At 32.7% G+C, this 15000-nt stretch overlaps 1 protein-coding gene and 1 pseudogene across 4 annotated transcripts in view; both read left to right on the top strand.

Annotated features, from left to right (window-relative positions):
- The window catches only part of BAZ1A (bromodomain adjacent to zinc finger domain 1A), an 82271-nt gene that overhangs the window by 60286 nt on the left and 6985 nt on the right, over positions 1 to 15000 (top strand). For 2 of the 4 annotated variants that reach the window (XM_025047919.1, XM_025047918.1), the window contains exons 17-24: positions 1593 to 1717; positions 3974 to 4570; positions 6206 to 6369; positions 7250 to 7407; positions 8501 to 8649; positions 10876 to 10965; positions 14187 to 14434; positions 14525 to 14751. In XM_025047919.1, the coding sequence (XP_024903687.1) occupies positions 1593 to 1717; positions 3974 to 4570; positions 6206 to 6369; positions 7250 to 7407; positions 8501 to 8649; positions 10876 to 10965; positions 14187 to 14434; positions 14525 to 14751 (1758 nt within the window). The remainder of the gene's footprint in view (positions 1 to 1592; positions 1718 to 3973; positions 4571 to 6205; positions 6370 to 7249; positions 7408 to 8500; positions 8650 to 10875; positions 10966 to 14186; positions 14435 to 14524; positions 14752 to 15000) is intronic. The other 2 variants (XM_006913481.3, XM_015590604.2) reach the window with 1 other exon arrangement.
- Positions 6628 to 6746, top strand: LOC112481148 (annotated as a pseudogene).

Consider the following 15000-nt stretch of genomic DNA (forward strand, 5'->3'; position numbering starts at 1 on the left):
CGACATGGATGAATCTCAAGATAATCATGCTAAGCAAAATAAGCCAGACAGAAAAAGTTGGGAATCACATGATATCACTTATACATGGGATATAAACCTAAAAGCAACAAATGAACAGGACAAACAAACAGAGACTCATGAACATGGACTAGAGACTAGTGGTTACCAGAGGGTAGGGGTTGGGGGAGGAGGGGGTATGTAAATGGTTAAATGGGGTGAAATATAGGGGGAGTTGGGGAAGGGTGAAGTAGGTAAAAGGGATCAAATATATGGTAGCTGAAGGAAACGACTCTGGGTGGTAATCACACAATAGAATATATAGATGTCAAATTATAATGTACACCTGAAAATTCTATGATTGTATTAACCAATGTTATCCCAATAAACTTAAAAAAATTAAATTAAATTAAAATTAAAAAGTAATATAAAATGGTGACTTTTATGGTATGTGAATTATATCTCAATTTTTTTACATTTTGTAAAATTTTTCCAGTCATTGAGATGTAATTGACATACATTTTATTAAAGTGTACAACAAAATGATATGCATATATTGCAACATGATTACCACAATAAATTTAGTTAATATTCATCCTCTCACATAGTTAGAAATTTTTTTCCTCCTGATATCTCAGTTTTTTAATAAAGCAAGCATGCTATAGATCCCACTACTTCATATTTTTTTGTATTCATCTAGTCTCACTCATTTACTTTATCTCTCTGGCTCCTGAATACATGAGTTTGCAAACCTCACTTTCTGTATAGAACATAGAATTTATTTCAAGGTTTATACAATTTTAGTTTTAATTTGGACAATAAAATGGATTAGATAAAACATCGATATTGTGTTCATTCTGCCTACTATATCTGAAATTTGCCTACTTCTCTCTTCCACTATTTGTCTGTTTATCTCCTTTCTACTCTGAGCCACTATCACCTCCCACCCAGCTACCTAGACCATTATAGTGGCTTCTTTATTGGTCTCCCCTCATCTACTTTCTCTCCCAGATCATTTTTTACATAGCAGCCAGAGTGCTTTCTAATCATATCATTTCCCTTTTCTAAACTTCTACTTTTTTACCATTGCTTTTTGAGTAATGCCCTATAAGTCCCCGTATCACCTAACACTGCCTTTTTCTCGTCCATGTCTTGGATTACTTCTTTTTCTTCTAAATTTTTCTCAAAATTAGAAGCTCCTTCCTTTTCCCTTCAGCTCACTGCTTTTGCACATATTATCACCTCTGTTGGAAATGAAGCTTTCTTCTGTCGCCTTACCCTTTCCCAGTCTCTAGTCTCGCAATTTAAACCGTCACTTCTTCAAACATCCCTTTCTTGATCCCTGAGACCGGATCTGGATCTCCTTGAAATACTTCCACAGCACTTTGAACTTCTCTTTTTTTAGTACTTATTACATATTTTAATTTTATAATGGTTTATGTAATTATCTGTGTTCTCTGCAAGACTATAAACTCTGTGTCATTCTTGTTCAATACTTCCTGAGCATAATGACTGGCACTTCATAGGCAGGCAAGCAATAAGTATTTCATGATTGGAGTCTTATATTCATTAATGAATATAATCTTTTTTTAAAGGGAGGAAGAAAGGGAAGATTTTGATACTAGCACTGAGAGCAAAGAAATAGAACAAAAGGAACTAGATCAAGATATGCTCACTGAAGATGAAGATGACCCAGGATCACATAAAAGAGGCAGAAGGGGTAATACAGAAATTTCTTAAGGAGTGCTTGCTTATTTTTAATTGATAAGATACTTTATTAATTCAGTTATTCTGAAATATGTATTAGATTACTTTCATTTGTGATTCTAAGATGTGTTTGTATTTTAAATGCCCAACTTATACCTGTGGTAAGTTATTTAAATGGTGACCATTTTCCTATGAAATGGTATTATGAAGTTACAGTGATATATTTATGATTAGTCTTTATTTACATGTCATTTATACTTTAGAGAGAAAGACAATATTTCTATCTCTTTAATAGGTCAGTTTCTTATAACTTCTACTTTTGGTTAGCAAGCTTTGTTGAGTTTTTGTACATTATATTTTTTACTACATTATATTAGGCCAAATAGAAATTTTTATTCTATAACATACTCATTCCATATTTACCGAATGGCTCTTAGATACTGGAGACATAAAGATCAGTAAATGCTTGTAATGGTGTCATATTAATTTCATAAATTTCTAGATCAAAGGGAGTACATTTTTTGAAAGGCGTTGATACAAATTCCTTCTGAGGATCTTTAACCATCCTCATTTGATTACTATTGAAGGATATTCTTAAGTTTATTCTGTTGCTATAATTCGGATGGTATTTTTTCCTACATTATTTTCCTACATTAAATGGTTATTATAAGTAAGTAGACAGAAAATCTGTATCATGGAGGCTTGATTTCTAAATCAATTACAATGCAATTGATTTAGAAATCCAAAACAAAGAAACCTCAGATGATCAGAGTTTTAAAACATACTTCCAAGCAATGGTTCGAAGGAGAAACCATAATGGAAACTAGGAAATATTTAAAACGAATCAAACTGCATATTAGCACTTGTTGGATACAGATTTTTCTACTTAGAGGAAAATTTATAGCTTTATCATATATTAAGAATGAAAAAAGGCAATTTGAGCTAGGCATTTATTCAAGAAGTTAGAGATAGAAAATAGAATAATCACCTCCAAATACAAGGAAACAATAGATATGAGTAGAAATTAATAGAAGATAAAACTACAATAGAGAAGAACAACAAATCCAAAATTTTGGGTTTTTTTGTTGAAAAAGACAAACTAGATAAACTTTTGTTGAAATTGATTTGGGGGATATGTCACAATAAACAAAATTAGGACTGAAAAGGAAGGTAACATAACTACAGATAGAGTAGAAATTTAAGGATAGAGGGACAGTGTATACAATTTTATGGCAATCAATTTGAAAATAGAGGCAAAATGAGCAAAATCCTAGAAAATGTAATTATAAAAATGAATTTATGAAAAAATTTAAAATGTGAATGGTTCTAAATCATTAAAGATCTTGAATTAGTATTAAAAATCTTCATACAAAGAACATATCAATCCTAAATAACTTTATAAGTGAATTCTGCCAGCTTTAAAGAAGCAGTTTATTTCAGTCTTATACAAACTCAAGCAAAAAAGTAGAAAAACATTCTTTAACCATGTAAGCAATTTGACAGTGACTGAAATAAGAGAGTGGTTTAATTCTTTAACATACCATGAAAGGCCAGGCAGGTCACCAGAAATCCAGGCTCTGTCTTGCTGGTACTGCCATCCTTAGGGTTTTGCTGCCACCCTCATGTTACAAAATGAATTATCATCATGTTTCCTTTCTAAGTAGATGGAAAAAGGAAACAAGAGGCACAACTCTTAGGTTACATATAATGCTAGACTCTGCCATACTCTTCAGTATGGAGATCACAGATTTTTGTGTGTCCCTTTATATTTTAAGTATATTAATTAAGTATAACATAGTGTATTAGTCTGTTCGTGATGCCATAACAAAATACCACAGACTGGGTGCCTTAAACGACTGAAATTTATTTTCTCACAATTTTGGAGGCTGGAAGTCCAAGATCAAGGTGCCAGAAGGGTTGATTTCTGGTGAGTCCTCCTCAGCTTGTAGGATAGCACTTTCTCCCTGTGTCCTTGAACAGCTTTTCCTCCTATACCCACAAGTGGAGAGAGAGAGAGCTCTCTGATCTCTTCCTCTTCTTGTAAGGACACCAGTTCTATTGAACTGGGGCCCTACCTTATGACCTCATTTAACCTTAATTACCTCCTTATAGGACCTACCTCCAAATACAGTCACATTGGGTTTTAGGATTTCAAACCGTGAATTTGGGGCATGCATTTAGCCCATAACACATCATAACGTGGGGTAGCCTAATATTTTCCAATGAAAATTTAAAATATGATGATAATGATCAAATTTTTCAATTTTAGGGAAAAGGAGTCAAAATGGATTTAAAGAATTTACAAGGCAAGAAGAGATCAACTGTGTAACAAGAGAGCCTCTCACTGCTGATGAGGAAGAAGCTTTAAAACAAGAACATCAACGAAAAGAGAAAGAGCTCTTAGAAAAAATCCAAAGTGCCATAGCATGTACCAATATCTTTCCCTTGGGCCGTGACCGCATGTACAGGCGATATTGGATTTTCCCTTCTATTCCTGGATTGTTTATTGAAGAGGATTATTCTGGTCTCACTGAAGACATGCTGTTGCCTAGACCTTCATCATTCCAGAATAATATACAATTTCAAAGTCCTCAGGTATCCACTAAAACTGGAGAGTCTTTGATGTCTGAATCTACCTCCAACATTGACCAAGGTCCATGTGATGATTCTGTGCAGCTGCCAAAACCAGTGCATAAGCCAAATCGGTGGTGCTTTTACAGTTCTTGTGAACAACTAGACCAGCTTATCGAAGCTCTTAATTCTAGAGGACATAGAGAAAGTGCCTTAAAAGAAACTTTGTTGCAAGAGAAAAGCAGAATATGTGCACAGCTAGCCCATTTTTCTGAAGAGAAATTTCATTTTTCAGGTAAATTTTCAGTGAAAACTATTGCCTTTATTTTTCTCTCCCCATAAACTCTGGTTCAGGATTAAACAATTTTCAAAAACTATTAGAGCTATATTTAAAACACTTATTTTTCATTTTTACCATGCTCTCTCTCAGTTTGAAAATTAGAGAAAATTTGCCAGTGAGAGAAACAAGGTGGTCCAGATTCCACTGGGTTCCATTTGGATTATGACAGACATATCTTTCTGATCTCATTCCTTTATCAGTAGACTCTGAATACCCAAGGCACAAAGGTTACATCAGTTTTAGAGATCCAGTAGTGAGCGAGGTCACTCACTAAGTATTTTGGCTGAGGCTCCAGGGACAGGTTCCATTTAGTGATCACCTCTTTTGAGATTGGCTGCAAGGACAGATCAGGTAGCAGCATTTCCTATTTGATGGCTGATCCATTGATGACAGATAAGAGAAAGCAGTAAAGTGTATTAGGTATAAGTTTTTATATTACTAAATGAGACTCTTTAGATAGAGAACTCTTAAATTTACCATGACTACTTTAGTTCTCTTCAAGATTAAAAACTTTGGCTCACAATTCTTTTTCTAACAGCTTTGTTGAGATTTAATTCGTGCACCATGCAACTCACCCATTAAAAGTGTACAATCCAGTGGTTTTAGTATGTTCATAGGTATGTGCAACCATCCTACAGTCCATTTTAGAATATTTTAGTCACCTCATAAAGAAACACCATACCCTTTAGTTATCACCCCCATAGACCTAAGCAACCACAAATCTATTTTGTGTCTCTATGTCTGAACATTTTATATGAATGGTATTATATAATATATGGTCTTTTGTGACTGACTTCTGTCACTGAACATAATGTTTTCAAGATTCATATAAGTTGTAGCATATATCAGTACTTCATTCCTTTTTATGGCCAAATAATGTTCCATTGTAGACCATTTTATTTATCCATATGTTAGTTGATGGACATTTCTGTCGTTTCCACCTTTTGGCTCTTAAAAATAATGCTACTATAAACATTTGCATGCATGTTTTTGTGTGGACATATGATCACTTTTCTTGAGTATATACATAAGAGTGAAATTATTGGGTCATATGGTAATTCTGTTTAATCATTTGAGGAACTACCAGACTGTTTCTCAGAGTGGCTGTACACCATTTTATATTTCTTCCAACAGTGTGTGAGGATTAAGATTTCTCCACATCCTTGCCAACACTTGTTATAATCCGACTTTTTGATTCTAGCTATTATAGAGATGTGAAGTGGTACATCATTGTGGTTTTGACAATCATTTCCTGAATGACTAATAATGTTGAACATTTTTTCATAGTCTTATTGGCCATTTGTATGTCTTCCTTAAAGAAAAACCTATTCAGATTATTTGCCCATTTTTTAAATTGTATTATTTATCCTTTCATTGAATCGTAAGAGTTCTTTATATATTCTAGATACAAGTCCCTTATCAGATATATGATGTGCAAACATTTTTTTCTCTCCCTCCCCTTTTTTCAATTGCCCTTGAGGATTTACTAAGTGTTTTTATGTCTGTTATCTCATGATCATAACAGTCACTTGGGGTAATTATATTTTTTAATAAGGAAATCACAATAAAGGTATTGGATAACTATTTCAGACAAACCTCAAACTGATAGCAAACCTACATATAGTCGGGGGAGATCTTCCAATGCCTATGATCCATCTCAGATGTCTGCAGAAAGGCAGCTTGAATTGAGGCTGAGAGATTTCCTTTTGGATATCGAAGATAGAATCTACCAAGGAACATTAGGAGCAATAAAGGTTTGTACTTGTTCCCATTTTTAGTTTACCTAATTATCAGAATTTTGGTTATAATTGTTAATTTATTTGATATAGGCAAGGCATGTATGTTTTGAATAAATACCAGGGAGTGATATATTTTTTATAAAAACTAAGTTTATTCCCCTCTATCAAGATATTTTATATGAATATAAATCTTTCTTAAATATACTACATGACTGTCTGCTTTCTTAAACAGAATTTAACAAATATAATTTACCTTTTAATATTAATTATTAAGTCTATGGCCATGCTACCCTGAACAAGCCCGATCCTGTCTGATCTCGGAAACTAAGCAGGGTCAGGTCTGGTTAGTACCTGGATGGGAGACCACCTAGGAAGACCAGGTGCTGTAGGCATAAATAAATAATAATAATAAAAAGAAAAACATACTAATTATTAGTATTTTTAAAATATCTGTTTTATGGTATTTTCATCCAAGATATTGAAATGTGTAAGGATATTCTCTTCTTCCTTGACTAGCTCCTGCCTGCTCTGCTGAGTCTGGTTTGTTTATTGGTTTCTTTGTTACCTTTTTAAAATCTGTAAGTAATTCATGTTTGATATATGTGTTCTATTCATTCCTTTGCTATCATCTGTCACTTTTTTGCTATTATCAGGTGACCAATCTTAGAATTATTTATGATTTCCCTATATAGAGAATAAGGTACTAACTAAAGCTTCCATCTATGAATGATATGAATTCCATTTTGACCACTTAGTAATCTTATTTTTAGATCTGTTTTTGATTCATAATCTGTTCTAGAATATTCATGATTTTTCATATGTACATTGAGCCTCATACTTTTTAGGAACAACATATGCCATTTTTCAGGGTTAGTAAATTTGGGTTTTGTTGCAGGTTACAGATCGACACATGTGGCGATCAGCATTAGAAAATGGACGGTATGAGCTATTAAGTGAGGAAAACAAGGAAAATGGGATAATTAAAACTGTGAATGAAAATGTAGAAGAAGAGGTGGAAATTGATGAGCAAGCAAAGGTCATAGTAAAAGACAGGTATGAAAAGGATTTCTTAAAGCAACCATCACTTTACCTTGTCACTCTAATAGTTTTTTTCTGATGTAAATGTTTCTTTTTCTTCAAAAAATTGTTTTAAAATCTTTTCGTGAGGACTTTACACTGAAATGATGATTTTGCTAAACCTCAGTCTCTCTGTTACTCCACTTTGTACTAATGAATCCAAAAGACAGCTTGTTGGGATAATAATAATTTCTCAAGTTTTAAAAAAGTCTTTGAACTTAAGGTTTTATTAATTTTAGAAAGTAACTTGATGCTACCCATTTTACTTTTCTGTAGGAAAATTTAGTAAATTGTAGTAGACACAAATATTATTTGAACTAATAATCAGAACCTATTTCTCTATATTTATAGAGAAATACTTTTGCTTTTTTGGAGTTATTTTAAATAATATCTGCCCTTAAGGAGTTCATTGTCTAGATGGAAATGGTGGAGAAATGTTAGGCTAGCAATTATAGAACTGGGTGAGAGTTCTGATAGAAGTAAATACTCATGCAAATGTAATACATACTGGTTGCCTTGGTAGAACACGAAAGACAGCAAAGGAAATGCTAGAGGAAGTGACTCCAAACCTGAGAAGATATGATACTGGGAGGGAAGATGTTGTACCAAAGGCTTTGAGTGAATGGGTTTGAACTTTTAAAAGACCATTTTAGCTGTAGCATGGAGATTTATTGCAAAGGTAGTAAGATTGGAGACAAAGGAGCAAGTTAGGAGGCAGCTGTAAGTGTGTTAACAATAAAAGTGGAAGCAAGAGATAGAGCTAAGCTGCCTGAGATACTTTCCTTTCCAGGCCCATCACAGTGTCACGTCTCTAAAACCTTTTTCTTATACCTTGTGTCATTCACCTTCCCGCCTCCAAATATTTGCCCTTCTGACCTCTTTAAATAACCTTTAGTTTAGCTCTTGAGTCATATATTTATCTTCCTTTCTTACACTTATGAGATTCCCTTGCCATTGAAGAAACTATTTCTTATACAGATATAAGTAAGCATTTGGATGAATGAGTGGACTCAGGTTTCACCTAATAGTGTTTTTAAGTACCATAAACTCTTCATTGTTTTAATTATAGACTTTTGGGCATAAAAACAGAAACTCCAAGTACTGTCTCAACTAATGCAAGTACACCACAATCAGTGAGCAATGTGGTTCATTATCTGGCAATGGCACTTTTTCAAATAGAGCAGGGCATTGAGCGGCGTTTTCTCAAAGCTCCACTTGGTAAGTATCAGTTTTTAATTCAAAATATTATATTTTAAATGATTTTGAAATTTCTCATTAATTAATAGAACTTTATTGGCCGACATAATGAAATTGGTTGACTGATTTGAAAAATTTGAAATTGTATTTTCATTTTAATATATGAGTTCTTTCAGGTGAGATATATTTTTTAAATAACACTTAAACACTTTTTAAAATTTATTCTAGATATTCATTCATTTTAATAAATATCTTTTTAACTATTTGTCAATCTCTTCTTTTGCGAAAACTTCATCAAAAGAAATATTACCAAAACCTGTGCCTAACCATAATATTCAAAGATTATACTTAATTATTTTGTCGTATTTTAAAACAGAACCCCAAAGAAGCTACTTAAATGTCCACCATTAGATGGTTTAATAAAGTGGGTCTCTAAATCAGAAATACCAAGTGTTAAAGGGTACATGAGAAAATGCTCTAAAATTTATGGTTACAATGATAGAAATAATACTATCTGGCTCATGTTTTAACAATTTATAAAATTAATTTGCGTTTAGGGACTAATCAAGGAACATGATCATTGTGTCTTTAGGAAAATAATATGTTTCAAGTTCCAAATCAATTTTCATGTCATCACTGCCTCTTACTTCCCTGTGGTCTTTCTGAAATGTTGAAATTAATTTATAATTCATCATATCGAGATATTTTATATCTCAATAATAAGATACTAGAAAAATAATTTTTTGAAACCATATCTTTTTGGTCTTATATTGAGAAAGCAACTTGAGTAGACTAAAATCCTTTAAAAAGCATTTAAATATTACCTATTGATTAGTAAGAACAAACTTTTATAAATAGATGGTGCTATCAGAGCAATTCTGGAATGAGAATGTATTTGTAAAATGTCTGTTTTTAAGTTGAAAAGCTTCTGGCCAGTATCTCATTGTTCTAATAGGCCTATTCATATTGTTCATAAATTGATAATTCCACCATGAGCTCAATAACTCACTATTCACATTGAAAGTATTATTTGTGAGAAATAAAATACATATGATCACAGCTCACACAGGTATCATACTTTGTATTTATTTTATCACTCTTATTTCCTAGTCTAATATTTCTCAATATTTTTGGTGTCTAAATCAAATTACATGTACAAGGGATCTCTTTGTATTACATGTTGAATCTGTAATTACTTCAACTAAAATTTTAATTAAATGTTATTTATAAATCATGTAGCTCTTATAAATGTTAGATATTACTGTTATTCATTAATCCTGTGATTCCAAAAGGGGTAAAGGGCTAAAACACAATTCTGCTGATTTTTCCACTTTTGCCATCAATTAAATTAAATGTAATTTTTTAAAGGAAAAAAATTAATTGTTTAGTGTGTCTATATTTTTACCAGTATATTTTATTAGCTATTTAGACAAAGAAAAAAAGTTAACACTGGGAGATATTGCAACATATATCTAGTAAGTTATATGAGAGCTCAGAGCTGTGGTGTTCTTAGGCTGGTTTGTATATAGCAGTGTTAGAACATGCATTTTTATCCTGAAAGATATTTTTTAAAAATGATTTTAATTTGGAATCTTAAAAAAATAAGTAAAATATGAAAAAGTCAACTTACTTTACTTAATTTGGTAGTATATGTTGGTCAAAGTCAATGTTGATCATTTATAATATAGATGTTACCATTTACCATTGGTGCCCCATTAAAAAGTTAATAATATAACTGATGTCTCTAAGTCTTAATTTTATGTGTAAATCTTTGAAGGGTCTGTTGTGAATGAGACAGCAGGAGATGGAGGTGCCTCTGGGATTTTAAGATTGTCTAAATATTTGTAGCAATGTAATCAAGACTATCCTTAATTTGGGAGAGAAAGGGGGCTTCCACTTTATGAATGTTTGAGTAGAATATAAAAATTTTCCATTTTTGATAAGGAATTTCCCAGTTTAGCTTAAGAGATTATTTCAGTTTCTTGATGAAGCAAGTAAGAAATAATTTTACTTACGTTCTAACTTCCCTAGTATGTCCTTTTTATTCTAGCGATTAATCACATTAATAAAACTGGGCTTTTTTCTTTTTAAACTTGGGGAAGATAATCATATTCCAGTTAATTATTTTATGTAAGATATGTGAAAATTATTTAGGATGATAATTTCATCATTTATAAAGTCATGCTTATGGTTAAACCCTTAAGCTATGAAAAAATCCTCAAACTAACTTTATCAATTTGAAATTAGGTAACACAGAAATTAATAAAGATCAAAAGAGAGATAGAAAAAAAAAGGACAAGAAAAAGAGAGAGGAAGATCAATCTAGTGTGAGAGATGGTAAATTTTTAACTTTTTAAAGAACTTTGTTTTTATAAAGAATTATGATTTGACTTTATATTGCTGAATACTGGTTTGCATATTTAACTTTTGAAGGAAAACCTTAGATTTGATATTTTGATAGTGTTCAGGGCAAGCTTATAAAACAGTGTCACCTTCCTAACATTTTCCTTTCTACATTTCACACTTCTTGTACCTCAATATATAAAAAGTTAACATTGGTGAATCTTAGTACATTTAAATATTAGTGGAAAGAATGAACAGCTATGGAATGCAAGTTTACTTGTTTTGCATATAGTATTCACAGCACTTTTTTCTTTTATTGGCAGAAAGAGAATTATAGGGTAGGAGTTTTTATTGTTTTATCTCCTAGAGAAGCCTTTATGGCATGGTCACAGGGGTTACTTTACAGTGGCAGTTAACAGTATGATCATATGACTACCAATAGTAAAATCCTTTCATTTAGTAATTTCTTGAAGAATTTATCTCTGCTAGCATAATGGAAGATAAAAGAGAAACAAGACATTTCTACCCATGAAAGTTATATAATCTGAAGCAGCAGCAAGGAGTCATTTGTATGTACTCTTTTTTATTCTTATTTAAGTACCATATGAGAAAAGAAAAAGCAGACATCTATTTATGTTTGTATTTTTACATTTAAAATGTTTTAAACTGGGTAGGAGTAGGTGGGATAAATTAGACCTTGAACTACCACTGGTTTAATTTTCTTAAAGCATCTCTTTGATCAAAACCTGCAGTGTTTGACCAACCTTTGAGTTAAAAACCATTCAAATTGACTTTCAAAGTTCCAAGGTTCTTCATAAATTGTCATTTTCTTCCACTCTTCCACATTGGCCTCTGCAGCCTTATTTCTTGCCATTACCAGGAAGAATGCCTTCTGATTTATCCAGAAAGATTTCTTCAAGATCTTTGAACTAGCAATACTTACTGTCTCCTTCCTTGGAGGTCACCGCTCAGATAAAAACTTTTCATGAAGCTTTATATGAAAAACCAAGATAAATAGTACAGAAGGAGAAGGTGGACATAAATCAAATGGATTGTATTATTGCATTTATTTCTCACTTTGCTAATATTTCTTGTTAGCTTTGTATAAGGAGCCATTTGACCCATTCATTTTTTTCCCTCTCCCACTAAGTAATTAATTGCTATTATTTTCAGAATTCTGGTGCTTTTTCAAACAGCTTATTTACTCATATTTTCAAACATTTATTTCTTAAAACATATTAAACATAATTATTTTATACTCTAATTCCATTATCTCAAGTCTTTATAGGTCATATTCTGCTGGCTCCTGCTTATAGTGTTTTGTTTCCACGTGTGCCTTGTGGGTTTTGACTATTAACTCTCATTCCTCAGAACTTGATATATGATGTTTCTTCAGAGAGGATTTGCAAAGTTTGTACTTCTTTCTGCCATTCATCTGAGGTCACTACCAACCCTGGACTACTTTAAAATCTTAGTTGGCAGTTTTTCAGCTTTTAAACCTGTTCAAGGATTTGCTTATAGTTACATATTCTTAGGGTATCTTTATTTTACCTTTCTATCCAACACCAAGGTCCAGATATGCAGATTTCTTGCTACCTCCTCCTTTCTTCATGGCACCCTTTCTATCTTGAAAGTATAGTCGTTTGGGGTCCTAGCTTTTTAGAGGGGACTCATCCCATTGGTTTCATGTCCTTCCTTTTTCACCCTGCCCAGTAGTCACATGGGCACTTGAGACCCGCTAGTGTTTGATAGGTCTGTTGCGTTATGATTTCAACTCATTGTGGATATTTTCACCCTCCAAGCTGTATTAAAATTATCTTCTTCTTTTAATTTTTATTTTCCAATTACAGTTGACATTCAGTATTATTTTATATTGGTTTCAGGTGTACAGCATAGTAGTTAAACATTTAAATAATTTACGAAGCGATTCCCCTAATTAGTCTGTTTTCTTAAAGGTAAGGACTTGTACCATTCATATCTTCTAAAGTGCTGCATATAAGAGGAACAATATAATGCAGGAATGATGATGATAATAGCATTAACTCTATGACAGTTTACATGTGTTATCTATTATTATCTTGTTTAATCTTCCCAACATCCTTCATTGGTAGATACTGTCCACATTACTGTTGAAGAACCTGAGGTGTAGAGGATTTAAGTAGCTCGCCCAGGCTCACATAGGGGAGCTAGTATTCACCTCAGTGCAGACTGACTCTGGAGCCCACATTCTCTTAACCATTATGCTACTGCCCAAGACGTTTTATTCGAGGATAATAATAGTAGATATGGCATGATAGGACCAAACAGAGTCTTACATACCTTGCAGAATTTTAGGTCCTTCATAATTAAGTGTAGTGTCTTAGGAAAACTAAGGTGGTAGCAAGAGTGAAGATTAATTGAAGATAGAAATCACATGCCAGTGCAAAACATAGACTGATTGGCTAGATTAATGGCATCTACCCAAATGACCATAAATTTTTAGCCTGGAAGACAAAGGGATGATGCTATTAATGACACAAGATTTCAAATGTTTTTGTATAACTAGTGGTGCTGAAAGTTCTTTTGAAGAGGTATTAACATTTGTTATTTACCTAATTTTTAAAATAATATTTTCTTAGAGATAGAAGACAATATAGTTGATATTTATACATAACTGATTTTTTAATAACAGCTATATTGAGATACAACTCACATATGTAAAATTCACCCATTTAAAATACACAGTTCAGTGGTTTTAGTATATTCATAGTTGTACAGCCACTATTAATTTCAGAATATTTTCATTAGCCCCAGAAGAAACCTCATATATGATTGCTATTTAACTGAGAGCATCTTTTATCTGAAAATGAGGAAGTAATATCCTTGATTCAAATGAATAGTACCCAACCTATAACCATATTTAACCAGTTTTCTGAATTAGACCAAGATTTGATACAAAGATTAGATTGAGAACACATTGCCTAAGTTATTATTCTCTTTTAACTATTGAAATCTCCAAGCATTCGATTTACAGATTTAAGTACTCCTTAAGTAATCCTTTATGTCATAACAAGATATGGCTCAGCAAATATTTTCTTTAATATGAGGTTTTTGTTTTTTAATATCAACATGGTCTTTTTTTTTAAGTGTTACAAAGAATAATTGTAAAATCTATCCTGTTTAAACCACCAAGAAAATAGTTTCAGATGTCTAATCACTTTCCCTTTTCATTTAAGATGCCAGTGACAGTGGGCGTTCTTATAAAACAGTCCTGGACCGTTGGAGAGAGTCTCTTCTTTCTTCTGCTAGTCTATCCCAAGTTTTTCTTCATCTCTCCACTTTGGATCGCAGTGTGATATGGTCTAAATCTATACTGAATGCTCGTTGTAAGATCTGCCGAAAGAAAGGCGATGCTGAAAACATGGTACTTTGTGATGGCTGTGATCGAGGTCATCATACCTACTGTGTTCGACCGAAGCTGAAGGTATTTTTTCCCTTCTACTTCTAAGATTAGAAATGAGACTTAGAGATTTTGAGTGACAGATGATTAATGACCATTTATGTGATTTGTCAGACTGTGCCTGAAGGAGACTGGTTTTGTCCAGAGTGTCGGCCAAAGCAACGTTCTAGAAGACTCTCCTCTAGACAGAGACCATCCTTGGAAAGTGATGAAGAGATGGAAGACAGTATGGAAGGTGAGGATGATGAAGTTGATGGTGATGATGAAGAGTGTCAAAGTGAGGAGGAAGAATACGAGCTAGAACAAGATGAAGATGACTCTCAAGAAGAGGAAGATATCAGGTAAGTCCTAACATACAATAAAATGAGGATTCATGTCTTAAATAGTCTTAAATAGACAATCCCTTGACTGTTCAAATACAAATGGGGAGTGGCTGGGGTCCATAGTTCTTTTTTAACTAGGGTGTAATATAGTAGCCTGAAGTTATCCTTGCTTTACGTATTATAAACAGTTGAATTTTTCTCAAAGGAGTTTAGTAGTACCTGTGTGAGCTTAGCCAGATCATAAAATCAAGTATGAGTTCAAGTTTG

Source organism: Pteropus alecto, unplaced genomic scaffold (genome assembly GCF_000325575.1).
Source record: "Pteropus alecto unplaced genomic scaffold, ASM32557v1 scaffold104, whole genome shotgun sequence".
NCBI lineage: Eukaryota > Metazoa > Chordata > Mammalia > Chiroptera > Pteropodidae > Pteropus > Pteropus alecto.